A 16,894-nucleotide genomic window follows, 5' to 3' on the forward strand; every position below is an offset into this window, starting at 1 on the left:
AGTGGGATGAGGATCCACTGGGTAATGTCCAGAAGTTTATTATTTGATAACATTTTTAGGTATTTTACTTCAGCATCTACTATTACTTATCAATTTTGGTTTAGATTCTCTTTACATTTTGCCCTAAGCTTTCCCTTTCCCAACTGAACTTCTAAAACGTTTTGTTTAGTTTAAACTAAAACTACCATGGGATAATTAGGTCTGGTTTTCTGTTCTTTCTTCTTTTTTCCTTGGGTTTTCCTATTTTTGTTTGTTTGTTGTTTTTTCCTTCGTTTCTTTCCTTCACTTTTCAGCTGCCTTTTCCACCCTCCCCCCCCCCCTTTTTTTTTTTCTATTGTTATTTTCCCTTCCTTTCCCCCATGCTTTCCTCGTCTTTACTCTTATTTTCAAACTTGCGACTCCCCTCCCCTTTCCTGCGTTTCTCTCCCCTTGGCGGTAACCTCCCTCTAGCCGGAGCAGTCCCGGCCAGCGCCCCGTCCCCGCCCCACACCTCTCGGCAAATTCAGCCGCCGGTCTTCTCCTGGCAACAAGTGACGCTCCCCGGGGTGGGCCAATCCGCCGGCTGCTCGCTGTCCCAGCCAGCCGGCGGCGGGCGAGACGCTCCGGCAGTGTGAGCCCGGCAGCGCGTCCGCTCCGCGCAGCCTGCGCCTGGCGGGAGGATGACGCGGGCGGTGGGGCTCTGCTTGGCCACCTGCGGCCTCGCCTGGCTCCTCGCCTGCTGCGCGGCCCGTCAGCACCCCTCAGGTAAGCCGGGTGGCCACTTTGGGAGTGGACAGGCGCTGCGCGGGCGCGGGGCGGCACACGGGGCGCGGAAGGCCCTTTTCTGCACCGGCGGGCGGCGGAGGTCGAAGACGGGACGGTGACGGGCCTTCCGCCCCGATAGTCCCCGGCACCTCCGGGTGTTGCGCTGGGTGGCAAAGTCCAGTTGCGGGGAAGCAACGTGGGAAAGTTAGAAGGAGGAGGGGAAAAGGGAGGAAAAGGTCCTCAAACCTCTCTCCCAGACTGCGCGCTTCGCCTGGGGCGTCACGAAACCAGCCGCTGCCCCGCCGCCCCCAAGTGCCACGTTCCCGGTGCCCTCGGTGTCGTGGGCGGCCCCCGAGCCGAGACACTGTCGGGCCGGTGCGGAGCGGTGGGGAGGGAGGCGGGCCTTTGGCCTGTTACCTCGAGAGGAGAAATAACTCGAACTCGGCCAGGTCCCCTGCAGGGCGTCAAGTCGTCACTTTTACTTGTAGAAAGAGGAGGAGGCTTACCCTACCCTCCAGAAACCAGGTGGAAAAATTCCACGTTGACCAAGTCTTGCAAGCCAAAGCCGCTAGTTTGATGACAGATGCTAGGAAACAAGGTTAGCTCTTTGCTAAATAGTTGCACCTCACACATTTTTACATCCTGTCGCGGTAACCAGGCTTGCTTTCGTGACTAGATGTCAGGTAAAACTTAATGGCAAGAGTATATGGATAAATTGCTGTACTTTTGGAGGGGTGGAGGTGGGGGGACACGAGACTTTTCTTCTTGATGCCAGAATGAGAGCTGTGTAGGAAGAATTGAAACAAGGAGGAGGAAGGGAGAGACCTGAGGAAAGGCAAAGGACCTAGTACATGAAACTGAAACTAACAAGCCCAGTGGAGACAATAGACAGCAGATACAGTGCTGAAAAAGTACAGGGCAAAAAGATGCCACAAAAGCTGGATTGGTTGTTAAAATTTCTTGTTTAGTTCACAGAGAGGATGAAACGGTTGAAATGTGCTATTTAGAAAAAGTCGCTCCAGTAGGTAGCTGATTTACAGATTCTGCCTCACAGTTTGGCCAGCTCAATACTATTTAGATACTATTTGGCACTTCAGCAGTGGAAAATTCGCAAGTATACAGGGAAGTAGTGGTAAAATTCCCAGCATAACATCACCAAATATTTTCCTTGCTGTTCAGCCAAACCTATTATTAAGTCATATTAAAAAAAACAACGCAGGAGGAATGTGATTGACAGTGCATTACTATTAAATGCAAAACACTACTCAGCAGATTCCTTATTTAAACAGTGTAATAGCCTTGTGGGTCTTGGACAGCTAAGATCCATTTCAGCCTGGTTAGTAGAAGTTTTATACTGTGGACCCATCTCTGTTGTGGCATAGAAATAATTTTAGGGTATATTTTTCTCTATTGGCTTAAACCTACTACTGCCACTTGTCAATGAGATGATGTACTGGCAGAGGTGTCAGCACATATCAGTAGGGTGATCCATATTTTTGTGTACTATGCTTTGTCTTTTTTTTTTTCTTTTTAATGACAAGCCACATCACAGCTGAAAATGAAACTAAAGTTCTGTATCGTTTCGAAAATTATACTCATGATCTTTGTGTGGTATCTTTTGTGGGATATTCATTATCTTCCAAAAGCAGTGCCAGTTACTTTAGTTATACTGCAGTTGCACCCACAAGCTGGTTCATTCATGAGCTTATCATGCTTGTATATTATAGATGATACACACTTTTAAAAAAATGAAATTACTTATGAAGTGAAAACTATTATTATATTTTATGATACCTACTGTATATTACTGCATTTGTAGATAAATGTGAAGACAAGACTCTTTACCCAGTAAGCTTGCAAATTAATTGAGGGTTGATCCAATCAGTATGGGTTAAAATTAAAGGAAGAGTTCTCATTGGTAGAATTTGACTTAGAAAACAGACTCATTTAATCTCCCTTCATTTTATAATAACTTGGAAAGAGACCTTTCCCTCCAGAAGCAAAGAATGTTCACTAAAGAGCAGGAAAATGTACTTAGTGTGGCATATACGGAAGAGATAATCTAACATATAAACAACACTTCCTGTACTTTTCTAGTAGTCTCGGAATGTGATTGCGCTTTTGAAAATGTACTTTCTGTAAAAGTGATACTGAATCATACCCATGTGTGGATATTTGTTTGTCTTTATACAGGCAATAATGCTTTTACCATTCGCCACGACACACTCAACAAGTGCATGCAAGTGAAATACTCACGGATAGTGATAGATGACTGCAAGGAGACAAGTGAAGCTTTATGGAAATGGGTATCCCAGAATCGCCTCTTTCATTTGGGATCCAAGCAGTGCCTGGGGCTTGATATATTCACCAAATCACTGTCTCGCCTGAAGATGGTTGATTGTAACTCAGAACTAATGCTGTGGTGGCGATGTGCTGATGCTTCCATCTTTGGTGCATCTCAGTACAAGGTGACTGTCAAGGGCAATTATGTAACTGCAAGCATAAATGCAACGGACCAGTGGAGAAGCAGCAGTTCCTCTGACGATATTTGTCGGTATCCTTACCATGGTAAGTTTGCACAGGGTTTGGGGGATCTCTTTTTCTTGGGGGGGGGGGTGTGTGTGTTAAGGGCCTTTTCAAATATGTCTGTGCCAATAAATTCTTAATGATATGAAAAAACTAAACAGTAAAGCAGTATCATATTCTGCTGTAGAGACATACTGAGAGTCGAGTACAAAAATTTAACTGTAATAATAGCCAAATATGCACAATCACAGAAGTTGTGTTATCAAGTGGCATTCTTGGCGTATTTAAATCCTTCCCTCCATATTTTAGTGAGAACCTATTAAGTGATGAAATATCAGCCACCTTCTATCAGAACTGACACTTTCTGCTTCGCAATGATACGAAGTTTGCTGTTAGGAGGGTTTGAGGATATTTTCTTTGCTGGTAGGCTGTACAATCAGCAGTGCATGCTGCTGGCTCGCAGCCTGGTAGACTGACAGGAACAATCCATTTGCTTTGGTCTCGTAGTCTGTCTGCTTGCCATGGAATCCAGTCTCATCTGAAATCTCATGCTTACTGGAAGAAGTGGTGAAAACTTGCTTTACTGTATTTAAAATCAGAATTTTCGTTTTATTTGAATTGTTTGAAGTGGCCAGTCTGACGAGCCCAGTAGGCTCTAGTTCGAAGTGTTTTCCTTCTCCTGTATGTGTTGATTATTAGAACCTTGTTCTGTAGTACTCTGTGTAAGCTACCTGGATTTCAATGGGGCAGTATGTTTATCCGTAACTTACCAGGGGACACAAATTTGTGCAGTGTCATGCCCCGCTTAGAAGAAAAAGTGCAGAAAAATGTTTCCTTCTCATTTCTTTCAGTTTTGGCATTGTTGTATATTATCTATAACAATAAGATAGGGAGTTTTAAGAGTGATTTGCATGTTTTTAAGTTAACTCTGTTTGTACAAGCAGTAATAGTGATTTGCCCATCCTTTCTTGCCCTTGACAACTTGTAACTGTGTCTTTAATATTTCTTTTTCCTGCAGAGGTTTATACCAAAGATGGGAACTCCTATGGAAAACCCTGTCAGTTTCCCTTTCTGTATAATAAGACATGGCATCATGACTGCATTCAGGATGAAATGCATATGGGTGGGAAATGGTGTGCTACGTCTGAAGATTATTCTCACGATGGAAAATGGGGAATCTGCTTACAACCAGGCACGTTTGGTTTCTAAATAGTTGTTCAAAAAGTTTCTGTCACTTCATGTATGTATGGCTCCACCTTGCTCCATCACGTTGCTGTTAACCTGGGTAAAAGCAGGTTCTTTTCTACTGCAGCATTACCAGGACAATCAGCACACACCTATTTTGCAGTATATGTCATTACCAAAATAAACATAAAAATTGATAGACCTACAATATTTTAATTTTTCTTTCAAAACTTTTATGATGTTTCAGTATAGTTGTAGTTACAAGTACCTTCTGCTTCCTTCCAACAGAAAGTGGTTGTCATGACATGTGGGAACATGATCCAGGATCTGAAAGTTGCTACCAGTTTAATACACAGTCTGCTCTTTCTTGGAAGGAAGCTTATATTTCATGTCAAAGGCAAGGGGGAGATTTACTTAGCATCCAGGATGCATCTGAATTAAGTTACATACAAGGTAGGTGAAATTACTCATGTATGTATATCAGGAAATCTTGACAAATTAACATAAAGTGAAGACATCATTTTGGCTTCTCTCATAAAATTTTGAATTAAAAGTTCATTGTCCTTAAAATGCATTGGTGCTTTCATTTGTGTATCAAAAATAAAATGCTAATCTCACTTCAGAGGTTATTTTTAAATGTATCTGTGTGATTTCATTAAAGTGGTTAACTGTTGCTCATATTTGCAATGAGAAATGTCCCAAAAATCTCAGATAGAGGCCATTCTGGCAGTTGATGTTTTAGCAGCCTGTCACCCACTTGTTGTTATGAAATCACCCTCACTGATGTTTACACTTGGCCTGAAGGAGCTATCAATGTGCCTTTGGGAATATAAAACCAAAGGACAAAGTTCTGAAGGCATTGGGAGGGAAGACTTGTGCGGGTGAATTCCTTCTCGGTTCAGCAAAGTTTGCATGTCTGATTATAGTAGCAATCTTTCTTTCCTGAAAAGATCCTTTCAGATCACAATTTTTATTTAAACAAGACCAGTAAAGGATAAGTATTTTATGTTAATTTTCTTTTTAAAAAATATTATCTCCAGCTAAGGATGGTGTTGCTGAGATCTTTTGGATTGGCTTAAATCAGTTGGATGTTTCTGGAGGTTGGCAGTGGTCAGATCACGAACCTTTGAATTTTCTCAACTGGCATCCAGGTAACAATTTTTCTGATAACAATACTCACAGCACTAAGTAGTATTTTACATTGGTTTTTTCTTGGTTTGTTTTTGTGGGGTTTTTAACCACTTTGTCATGGTTTAACACCAGCCAGCAGCTAAGCAGCAGCCAGCTGCTTGCTCATTTCCCTCAGGGGCATGGGGGAGAGAATTAGAGGAGTAAAAGTGAGAAAATTCATGGGTTGAAATAAAAACAGTTTAATAGGTAAAGCAAAATTCACCACTTCCCATTGGCAGACAGGTGTTCAGCCATCTCCAGGAAAGCAGGACTCCATCACTCATAACAGTTGTTTGAGAAGACAAACATCATCACTCTAAATGTCCTTTCCATCCTTCCTCTTATCCCAGCTTGGTGTGGAATATCCCTTTGGTCGTCTGGGGTCAGCTGTCCTGGCTCTGTCTTCTCCCAGCTTTTTGTGCACCCCTAGCCTGCTCTTGTGGGTTGTTGTGGGAAGCAGAAATGGCCTTCTCTGTGCAAGCACTTCTTAGCAACAAATGAAACATCCCTGTGTTATCAACACTGTTTCCAGAACAAGTCTAAAACGTAGCCCCATACTAGCTACTATGGAGAAGATTAGCTCAGTCCCAGCCAAAACCAGCACACCCTTCTCTATTGGACTTCATCAAAAGATCATTGTTCTATTCCTGTTAAAAGTTTGGGAGCATCTTTTTCTCTTAGCTGGTGAATCTTTCTGTTCTTGTTCTATATTTATGGATGATAAGATTAATTGCTAAAAAGGTGAAGTTTAAATACAGTATCGCAGAGGTCCATTTTAGTAAACAATCCACAGCTTTCCTCACTGCTAAATTTCAACTCCCACTGACAGAATGGCATTGATTTCCCTCAAATATTACAATTACTGATATATGTGGAATGACATTACTTAGAAGATTAACTGTGTTTTTAAACTTCCAATGTCATTTAAATTCCAAGATGAAGATTAAAGAAGTATAAAACCTTTGAAAAGTCTTTTCTAATTACTCCCAAGTTCCCAGTAAAATTGGTGAGAGTTGTTGGGAATTTTCAGTATTTGTTTCTAGTATTCTCATAAATATGCCATGAATGTGCATATATGAGAATCCTGGAGGAATAATAATCAGAATACTGAAGGTAATATTGTTCTGTTATTCAAGCTGCATTTGACCTTTTTGAAGTGGAATTCTTCTTTTCCTTTCAGTTTCTAGAATAGTGCTACAACTCTGAATTCTGGGAAACGATAAGAAGTGGTTTCTGTTACTTCTTTAAAAGCTTTTCTAAGAAATTTCTGTGAGGATTTCCAAATGTGGCCTTTCCTTTGGAAAGGCTAGGGCCTGTGCTGCTGCTTGCACTACTGGCTCTGCTTTCTGGAGCTGTGATAACACTGTATGACTCTTAATGCAGAGCTAAAGACGAGACTATCCGGAGTTAGAGTTGCGTAATTTAGTTTGCAGTCATGGCAGGCGTACCACCCTTCTTGTGAAAAATACTTCCTGGCACCTAACAGGAATTTTGTCAGCTGCAAGTTGTGCCCATGATTTCACTGTACATGTCTGAAAATCCTAGCTCTGTCTCTGTTACAGTCTCCCATGAAGAACTTAGACCCACCCCAAGCCTTTTTTATGTGAGACTAAACAAACTCAGTTCAGGAGGAGCTGCAGTGCTCTGTGTAGCACAAGGCTGAGGTTTGCACAGGATCTCAAAGAGAAAGCCAAAATGCACCATTGAAAAGGGGCTCCAAGGAAAGCTGGAGACTGAGTTGTTCTCTGTGATTTTTTTTTTTCCTCCATTTGGGCCCTTGTCTCCAGTTTCTGTTAAGGTGAGGGTTATGATTAACATTGAAAGAAAGAGTGCAGAGCTGTGTTTGGAATGGGACTGGAAAGGGACTGCGACAGGAAACTGAGGGATGCAAAAAGGGTTCTCCTCTGAGATATTTCTGGTCTGGGAAAGTGCTCAGCCAAGGGTTTGTTGTATTGTAAATAGAACGTTCCTCGTGGTTCTGTGATTAAACATTGGAAAAGAAGTCCAGATTCCTTGATTCTGAAACTTTCTGTCTTACAAGTAACTTTTGTGAGACGTATGGTAGGGCAGGTGTCTTTAATCAAAGCAAGTTATATTCTTCAAGGTGCTGTACCAAGCAAAGTATGTTATTCCTGTATTGAAAAGGAGTAGAAAAAAAGAAGCAGCCACTACCTTACTGCTTGATAACTTGTAATTTTCTATATTTGTGCCTGTCTATAGATATGCAGAGTTTGTCCCCACTGGATGGGACTAGCTGTGTGGTGATGAATGCTGCCTCAGGTCAGTGGCAGAGTTACCATTGTGGAACTCCACTTCCATATATTTGCAAGAAGTCCCTCAAGGAAGTTTCAAGCTTCCCAGGTAGGACAGCTTGTATTTTTTGGTTGTTTGTATGTTAATATGAATGTAATGCTCACTTATGGAGTCTTTTTTTTTTTCCCTCCCCAAGCCTTCTCAGGTATCTCTGCCAAAACGCTTTCATAAAAGCTTTGAGTTTTTTAGTAGAGCAGAAGCAAACTCTCTATCTTCAGTGTCAAGATGATGCATCACAAATAGCTTTAATTTTTTGCAGCTTTCTCATTCACACATAAAGCATTTCTCAGCATGGTCCTACCCTTTCCATCACATTTGTGCCTTCTTTTCGTGTGTAACTGAAAGTCTGGAACTGGCAGTTGCCCCTTAAACCTTCCCATCTCTCCTTTAAGCCCATTTCTCTCATTCTTGGTGCATATTGACATAAAATGTGACCTACCTGGGGCTTGGATAAAACTCTGTTGAATTCAGATAGAAGTACTGCCTTTGGAAACCAGGCCCAGTACTGGAAATCAGAGTGCAAGAGTTGGTAGCTTGCCCAGTGTGTAATCTTTACTGGATCTATAACAGCTCTTACAAGATATTTAATTTCCCCTCTCTACACACACATACACAGAGCCCTTCAGGTTTTACAGTGTTCAGCTGTGACATAAAACTGCTCCCATGCTCTTGGCTGTTTACCTATACCTGGATGTCCAACTCTTCACGCATGTGTGCCCTGTTCTTCCATGTGTGCTTTGGCCTTACTGAGTTTCCAGTGCTTATGTTTCTGGGGCTCTCATGGGACAACTTTTGCTGGAAGGTGATTGTCCTTGGCTGGGGGGAAGAACTAGGAAGTAAGAGGGATGAAGCACTGTTGTGGAAGTGGTGTCATAGAATGTCTCTGGCTAAGGCATGTTCTCTCCAGCTCCCTCAGGAGAGGTGTGTGCCTTTGAGGTAAAAAGAGAGTAAGCAGTTTAAATTCAAGTTGGTTCAAATTTTTAAATGATCCCTTGAAAACTAGTCATCAATTAATTATGCTTATCTGTTCTCTGGCTCCTCAGCAGGGTATCTGGAGTTGTTACCAGTGTTTATTCAATGCTGTATTAATTAACCCCCAAATTCCTTGGAGAATTTTATAGTGTGTTTTGAATTGGAAAGGCTATTAATAGATAATGTTGTTAGCATATATTAAAACCTGTTGAATTCTTGAGTATCTTCATTTTCAGAAAAAAGTATTTAAAACTAAGCATTTGTTTCATTGCAGGCTGTTCATTGCAGGTCTTATGTGTGGCTTTACAAAAGTGCAAACCCCTGCTAGAAGAGAACAAGCAACTTTATTTGAAGCTGCTGGCCTGCAATGAAATAACTTCATTTGCCTTTAACTGCTTTTGAAATCTTGCTTGCAATTACTTCTGAACCTTTCAGTTATGCTAGAACCAGCTTAATGTAATGCCTTCCAGCTTTTTATTTTCAATCCCTCCAATTTCTTTCTCCTTCTGTTTACCTCATGGCCCCAAAATGCTACAAATCCCCATAATGCTACTCTGTCAAGTCTATTTGCTTGACTAAGCTGTGACCCTTTCTTAAATCATTAGCCCTGAAGAGATGTGAATACATTCTGGCTGTTTTCAAGGTGCTGCCAGATTTAAAGCATGTACAAAATGCCACCTTGGTGCACTAACTAGTGTGAAACAAAAGACTAATTCTGTTTCTCTTCACTGTTAGAGTTTTGGAGACACTTGGATACTCGCTGTGATTCAGGCTGGCTTCCTCACAATGGTTTTTGCTACATGCTGTTAAACAACCAGGCATCTTGGAGTACAGCAGAGGAGTTGTGCAAAGCGAATAAGAGTAACCTCATCAGCATACATTCACTAGCAGATGTGGAACTGGTTGTTACAAAGCTTCATAATGGTGAGCTGAGATACTTGGACAAGTACCAAGTGCTGCACACGATAAGTTGCAAACTGCTTTCCATGTTCTCTATATGGTTATCATAACCTCTAGCTTTTAAATGAAGGTGCTAACACTGGGATTATACCCAGGCTGGTGCCGAGTGTTGCTGTTTTGGGTCCAGGTGCTTTGTGTTAGCCCTGTTTTGGTTTGATGTTTCTTATTTATTTACTGTAGTAACCTACTTCTAGTTGCAATATTTTGACTACTGAATCACTGAACTCATAAATGTTACCTGTACTCTTCAGTCTTTGTCTGCACTCTAAAAACTAAATTTGATTGAGTTTTTGTGCTCATGTACTCATCTTTTTCTGGATTTTTTTTGTTTGTTTGTTATCTTCTCTGTGAAACTTACTCCTCTTCATGGATATAAGTTAAGAAACAAAATAACAAGAATACATTGTACTTGTCTCAAATGCCCTTTCTTGCTGTAAGAAGAAACCTGTGGCATTTATGCTGTGCAATGTAGTGATAATAACCTAATTTTGCTGATTTCATATTGCTTTCCAATTAAGTTGAATTTTGTTTTGAAATTACAGCGTTGTCCTCGGTTTAAATTGCAGATGCTAAAGAAGAAATATGGATGGGTCTCAGGAATGAAGGTGTACCAACCTTGTTCAAATGGTCAGATCACTCAGCCGTGGATTTTACTTATTGGGATCAGAATGAACCAAAAGTTCCTTTCAACAGCACTCCGAACTGTGTGTCGTATTCAGGCAAGGTAGGAATACAGCGCTGAGTTTTGGTGTTTGGTTTTTTTTTTCCCATTGTGGTAGAGGCAACATTGATATGTGTGAAAGTCAAGAAGAGGAGTAAAGCAGATAACTGATTTTATTTCTGGAATAATCCTTAACACGCAGATGTTAATTATTCTACAAGCAAACTTCTTAACGTTATTTAGCTGACTCTTGGTAAATGTGTGCTGCAAAAAATGGACGAAATTGCTCACAGCTTTGACTGCCACTGCTGTTGGCCAGTCAGTTGTCCTTGTCAGTCTGCATTCTGGGTTACTGTATTTGTGCCTGTCTATGGCAGAGTGCTAGGAAGGATGTGGGCTGAACTGTTGAAAGGGAATGCTGTGTTTAGTCATCTCCAGGACCAGTTTGGGTTGCCCTGTCTGAGGATGGGGCGTGAGATACCTTGGTAAGAGAAGAAAGGACAAATGTTGGAATGATACATTTCAGAAGCTTGGGTGGCTGAGAGAGGTCACAAAAATGAGCAGAGATGGAAGTAGGCTGTGTCCCATCTCCCAGATTAAATAAAAAAATAGGACAAATGTCTGCCTGCTGTTCTGTCAGTGGACCTCATGTGCCCAATACCTCTGAGCTGCCTTGTCCCACCTCTGCAGTAAGCTGAGCATGCATGCTCCCTTCACCCATTTCCTCCATGATCTGAGAACTGGCACCACGCTGGCCTTTTCTTCCATTTTCAGATTTGATTCAGAATCTCAGCATTTGTCAGCTTTCTCTCTCCTTTCCAAACGTGCACCTATGCATATAACCCAGGGCATCCTGCCCCTAATATTTTTGCCTGAGGCATTTTAGCTTTCTCATGCAAACTCAGCCCCTGCACTATGGAAATTGAAAGATTTTTGTAATTTTAATATTTTTTTTTTCTTCTCACAGCTGGGACAGTGGAAAGTGAAATCCTGTGAAGAAGAATTGAAATATGTGTGCAAGAAGAAAGGAGAGATTTTGAATGAAACAAAATCAGATAAAAGTTGTTCATTGGAAGAGGTAATAGAAAGTCTGTATTTCTTTTACTTTCACATGGCCCAGAAACCTGAACAATCACTTATTTCCTCTGTGTCTCATTTCCTTTTTGCCCATGCAATAAATTCTGTGGAACATTTTATCTGGAAAGGACATTTATATAGCATGAGCCAAATTTCAGATTCTCCTAAGCAGGTTCTGGATGTTTCATTGTTTTGGGTTTTGTTCAGTTTGGTGTTTTGTTTGTTTTGGGTTTTGTTTTGGTTTTTTGTTTGCTTTAGGTTTTGGTTTGGTTTACAGTATAACACGTTACAGTATAAATAAGGCTTAAAAAGATGTCTTTTCTGGTTTGAACAATCTTGGGATGGTATTGCTAGCTACTTCTGAGTTATTTTGATTGAGTTTCATGTGGCATATTGCCTGAAGCACAAAACATGTCTACCCCTTATCTATGTTTCTGTACAACCTTGGGGTCTCTTCAGAGTCTGTCAGTCTGGACAGTTACAGCTTTCTGTGCTGTTCAGAAACCAGTGGCATTGCTAGGCTAGCAAAGAGGTAACACATGAATGTTCTTGAATTTTCGGTGTAAGTAGAGGGGAAAAGATTTGAATAAGAGAGAAATTTTCTAAGTTCACACATTCCCAGTTTAAAATATTTTTTCAGAAGTGAAAAAACACCAGTAATGCCCTCTAATTATTCCTCTGAATCCTGTTGCTGGTGGAACAGCATGAAAACTCGTATTGTTTTGAATGGGACTAAGCTCTCACCCTTGTGTTTCTCTCTCTGAATGCACATAAGCAGTCAGAAGACTCTGCACAGTCCAGCTAAAACAGTGGTGCATTTTATTCCTATGGTTGCATTCTTTCTTAGAACTGTGAATCAGAGAGTTGATGATACTGGACCTTGTATGTGATGCATTTAATTTCTTTCTTGTACATGCTGTGCCAGCTTGTGGGCAGCAATCAATGTTAGCAATGATTTGTTTTCTTCTATAGATAATGGCTTAATGAGGTTGTTATGTGCAAACATCTTTTTCATTATCTAACCAGGGATGGGAAAGACATGGAAACTACTGCTACAAGGTTTATAAAACAGAAGTTTCATTTGGAGCACAGTGCAATCTTACAGTGATGAACAGGTAAAGCACGTCTCTATGGACAGGTTTTACAGTACAATCCTGAAGATGGTCAGAGATGAAAACCTCTGTGTGCTAATTAGTGGTTTGTAAAGCAAAAATAGAGATATAATTGTTTTAGCAGAGAATTTGCAGACTATGTTTTCCATGTACATTGTAACACCTTGGAAATACGTGAATTCCCAGCCTGAGAACCCCATGTTGAAAATATGGCTACCTGGACAACCACTTGATCTTACTCATCTAATAATATGCTTGGTTTTCAAATTGTCTCTATAGTTTCAGATATATATCAAATATTGATTAAAATTAATCTGTGAATTTTCAGATTTGAGCAAGAATTTATAAACAGCCTAATTAGAAAACACACCAAAGTTGAAGAAAAATACTTCTGGACAGGTTTGCAGGATATTAGCCAATCGGGAATATATTCCTGGGGCTTGGTGGATGGAGAGAAAACTGAAGCTGTGACATACACTAACTGGAATTCCTTGCAACCAGGTAAATTTAACAATAAAAAAAATCAGTTTATAGTAAGCAAGTATTGGAATGCCATGTTACAGAACTCCAAGCACAAAATAAAATCATTTCAGAAATCTATGGATTTTTTAAAAACCAGACAGTTACTTTAAGTTTGTCTTTGGTGGCTTAAATCTTAGAGTTTTCGGGAGGATGCGTGGCCATGCCCAGTGCAAAGTCTCTTGGAAAGTGGGAAACTAAGGACTGTAAAACCACTAAAGCGTTTTCTGTCTGCAAAAAATACATTGGACTGCCTAAGGAGCCAGAAGTGCTCCCAAAGCCAACTGATCCCTGTCCTCCTGGGTGGCACAACGGATCTGGCCTTGCCTGCTACAAGGTAAAACGTTTTTCCTATTAGATGGCGATAATTCATTACTGTCTTGCAGCAAGTGTGTGATCAGATACTTCGTGACTTACAGCTGCTCTGAAGGGTTTTTCAAAGATGTTTGACACTAGGAGGAAGAATTCATGTTGACTGTCTCAGATATTCTCATGAATCCTCCTCTGCTAACTCCTGAAAGTCACAATACGCCTCTGCCTGCCCCTTCTGTGGTCAGCTTTGCACATCAGAGCTGAGCTGGTGACAGCATTCACCCTGTGCTGCATTCTTGGAAGCTGACAGAGGTTCTGTGTCTGTATGATAGCCTGCCTGCCATCATCTGGCATGCAGAGACACGTGAATAGGGGAGGAAAGTGTTTGCATCCTTTCTCTTTGTCCTTTTCCTTTCTGTACTCTTAGAATGTAGATAAGAGAGGTGATGTTTTCTCTGGTTTGAATATGGATATCATACTTGTCAAAAAAAAGTTCAGCCTCAGTTGTACTTTACTGTCTTTAAATTAAATAGTAGAAGTAAACAACTGTTAGCTGGGATGGCTTAAGCAAGTTTCTATTTAGAAGTGCAGTTTTTTCCCCTCCTGTTGACAGTCAAATCAGGTTAAAGCTGAGGCTATTCATTGGCTTGCTTATTCATTATGTCTGGACTCAGTATCTGCAATGAGACGTGTCTTGTAAACAGCTTATATGGCAAAGTGGGGAAACCCAGCTTGAGTAACAAGGCTGTGGGCAGGGATCCAAAAGGGATGGGTCTATCTGATGTGCAACATAGCTGTCCCATAGCTGATAAGATGTGACAGCTGGCCCTGGCACCTTCTCCAAAACTCTTGGTGGCCAAGTGCAGTGTGTGTGTTCAGAGAGATCCAGGTGATGGGAACTGACTTGGACTGAAGTGAAGGGGATCAAGTGGACATGTTAGCTGAGGTGTATGAGCCAAATATGCAACTCCTGGTATGCAGAGGCAGCAGAGGGTGTACTGAAGAACACCCTGCAGCACCCAGAGTCCTGGTTTTGTTGAACTTTGGGCTTTGCAGTTCATCATAAATTTGACAGAACAACATCTCTTAAAACTTATAAATTCGCTTGCAGGTTTGGAATGAGTTGAGTGTTGTTTCCTGCAGTCTTTCTGGTAAAAAGAAACAGAAAATCTGCCATATGGAATACGTTGCATTTCAAATAAATGTTGTGAGCTAAACTTCAGAGTCTGTCTGTTGTCCAACAAACTGAAAAAAAAATTGTTAAGAAGTCAAGTGCTCTCCCTATAGAAATACCAGTTATTCATTTCTACCTAGGGTGGCCATATTTGAGTATTTCAGGAGCGTTTTAAAAATGCTCTTGCGTGTGTAATTTTGTACTCTGATGTTTGGCTGTTGTGAAGTTCTTCCACAGTGAAAGAGTGCTGCGAACCAGGACTTGGGAAGAGGCAGAAAGGTTCTGTGAAGCACTTGGAGGCCATCTGCCTAGTTTTAGTCACTCGGAAGAAATCAAAGCACTTCATTCTATCCTGAGAAAAATAATCAGGTAACAAACTAGCCGTGCACTTAAATTTTTTATTTCTGTTGCATTCTGCAATAGATCGCAAATGCTGCTGCTGACCCCAAATGGCAACTATGAGACAGCATGTGGTGACTGTTTCCCACAGTAAAAACAGCTAGATGTGGCATTTGAACTGCTGGTCATGTCACTGCCTTCCTGGAAAATATCAAGGGAGTACAGCTTGGGCAAATGTTTTGCATTGCTAGAGGGAACGCAGGAAGAGAGAGATTTGCTTGAACATCTTTCCAATACTTGAATTAACCTAATAGGTTTGTGTTGTTACAGAGTTCCCTTCTTTACATTGAATTTTTGCACAACTAGATGGTAGTTGTTGCTGTGTAAAAATTCATAGATTCATAGAATGGTTTAGATTGGAAGGGACCTTAAAGATCATCTAGTTCCAACCTCCCTCCCGACGGCCGGGACACCTTCCACTAGACCAACTCACACAAGGCCTCATCCAACCTGGCCCTGAACACCTCCAGGGAGGGGTCATTCATGACTTCCTTAGGCAACCTGTTCTAGTGTCTCACCACCCTCACTGTAAAGAATTTTTTCCTAATATCCAATCTAAATCTATCCTCCTCAAGCTTAAAGCCACTCCTTGTTCTATCTCTGCAAGCCCTTGTAAAAAAGTCCCTTCCCAGCTTTCTTGTAGGGCCCCTTAAGGTAATGGAAAGATGCTCTATGGTCGGTCTCCCCAGAGCCTCCAGGCTGAACAGCCCCAACTCTCAGCCTGTCCCTACATTGGAGGTGCTCCAGCCCTCTGATCATCTTTGTGGCCCTCCTCTGGACCCACTGCAGCCGCTCCATGTCCCTCTTATGCTGGGGGCACCAGAACTGGACAACTCCAGGTGGGGTGTCACAAGAGCAGAGTGGGAGAATCACCACGCTCATCCTGCTGGTCACACTTCTTCTGATACAGCCCAGAACATGGTTGGCCTTCAGGGCTGTAAGCCCTTTACCTTATATTTATTTGTATTTACTGACACATTGTTTAGAGATGAGTTATTATTTCAGTTTTTCAGATAGGTCTCATCTTTATTCATGAAGTGCTTCCTGACTGAACTGCGTGCTGCCTTTTAAAAACATGAATAAAGTGGTGTCCAGCAATCTGGTTGGCACACCTCCCATTTGGCATAACTGCAATAACACTAGATGGGCATTAGATGGGTGTGTTGAGTTTTTTGGTATCAGCAAATTAAATGCTACATAAGTTATGAGTCTAAGGCTCTATTTTTAATCAAAGGAACTGTCACTGCAAAGCTTTATTAGGCATTGGTGTGGTGTCAGATCCTTGTGTCATATGTTGGGTTTTTTGATTGGCAGCCTGTTTTTTCAGTACTTTTGCCAGCTTAAACTCAAATGCTGACATTTACATGATCTAAATCTTTTTCCTCACTGAACTAAATCAGGATTTTTTCAGAAGTTGCCAATGCACAACACTGTGATTGAATTTAGATCTGATGACTGAAGAGGTGCCTTCTTGAAATCCCAGAGAACTTTTTTAGATGTGTACAAGTAATGAAAATTACTCAATGTTTATGTTAATAAGAGACAAAACCAAACATGTGTACTCTATATATAGTTGGCTTAGGTTGTATAAAAGCCACTCGTGATTCCTTTGCTAATGTGACTAAAGACCCTGAAATAAAAACTAGTGCAGAAATTATTTTTAGCTGTAGATCAGCTTTTGCAGTTAGAAATTTTGGTTTAGTATACCTAATATACAATGAAACATGAATAGGGGAGTAACTGATTTTATTTTCCTGCAAGTACTTGGGA

General features: G+C 41.2%; 1 protein-coding gene across 1 annotated transcript in view; it reads left to right on the forward strand.

Annotated features, from left to right (window-relative positions):
- Positions 1–659: 659 nt before the first annotated feature.
- Positions 660–16,894, forward strand: part of LY75 (lymphocyte antigen 75) — a 45,366-nt gene continuing 29,131 nt past the window's right edge. The window contains exons 1-13 of the mRNA XM_054381125.1: positions 660–744; positions 2,938–3,312; positions 4,289–4,462; positions 4,744–4,908; positions 5,496–5,606; positions 7,846–7,986; positions 9,646–9,834; positions 10,437–10,594; positions 11,499–11,609; positions 12,635–12,723; positions 13,049–13,221; positions 13,380–13,576; positions 14,952–15,094. Of these exons, the coding sequence (XP_054237100.1) occupies positions 660–744; positions 2,938–3,312; positions 4,289–4,462; positions 4,744–4,908; positions 5,496–5,606; positions 7,846–7,986; positions 9,646–9,834; positions 10,437–10,594; positions 11,499–11,609; positions 12,635–12,723; positions 13,049–13,221; positions 13,380–13,576; positions 14,952–15,094 (2,111 nt within the window). The remainder of the gene's footprint in view (positions 745–2,937; positions 3,313–4,288; positions 4,463–4,743; positions 4,909–5,495; positions 5,607–7,845; positions 7,987–9,645; positions 9,835–10,436; positions 10,595–11,498; positions 11,610–12,634; positions 12,724–13,048; positions 13,222–13,379; positions 13,577–14,951; positions 15,095–16,894) is intronic.

This window comes from Indicator indicator, chromosome 5 (assembly GCF_027791375.1).
Source record: "Indicator indicator isolate 239-I01 chromosome 5, UM_Iind_1.1, whole genome shotgun sequence".
Taxonomy (NCBI): Eukaryota; Metazoa; Chordata; class Aves; order Piciformes; family Indicatoridae; genus Indicator; species Indicator indicator.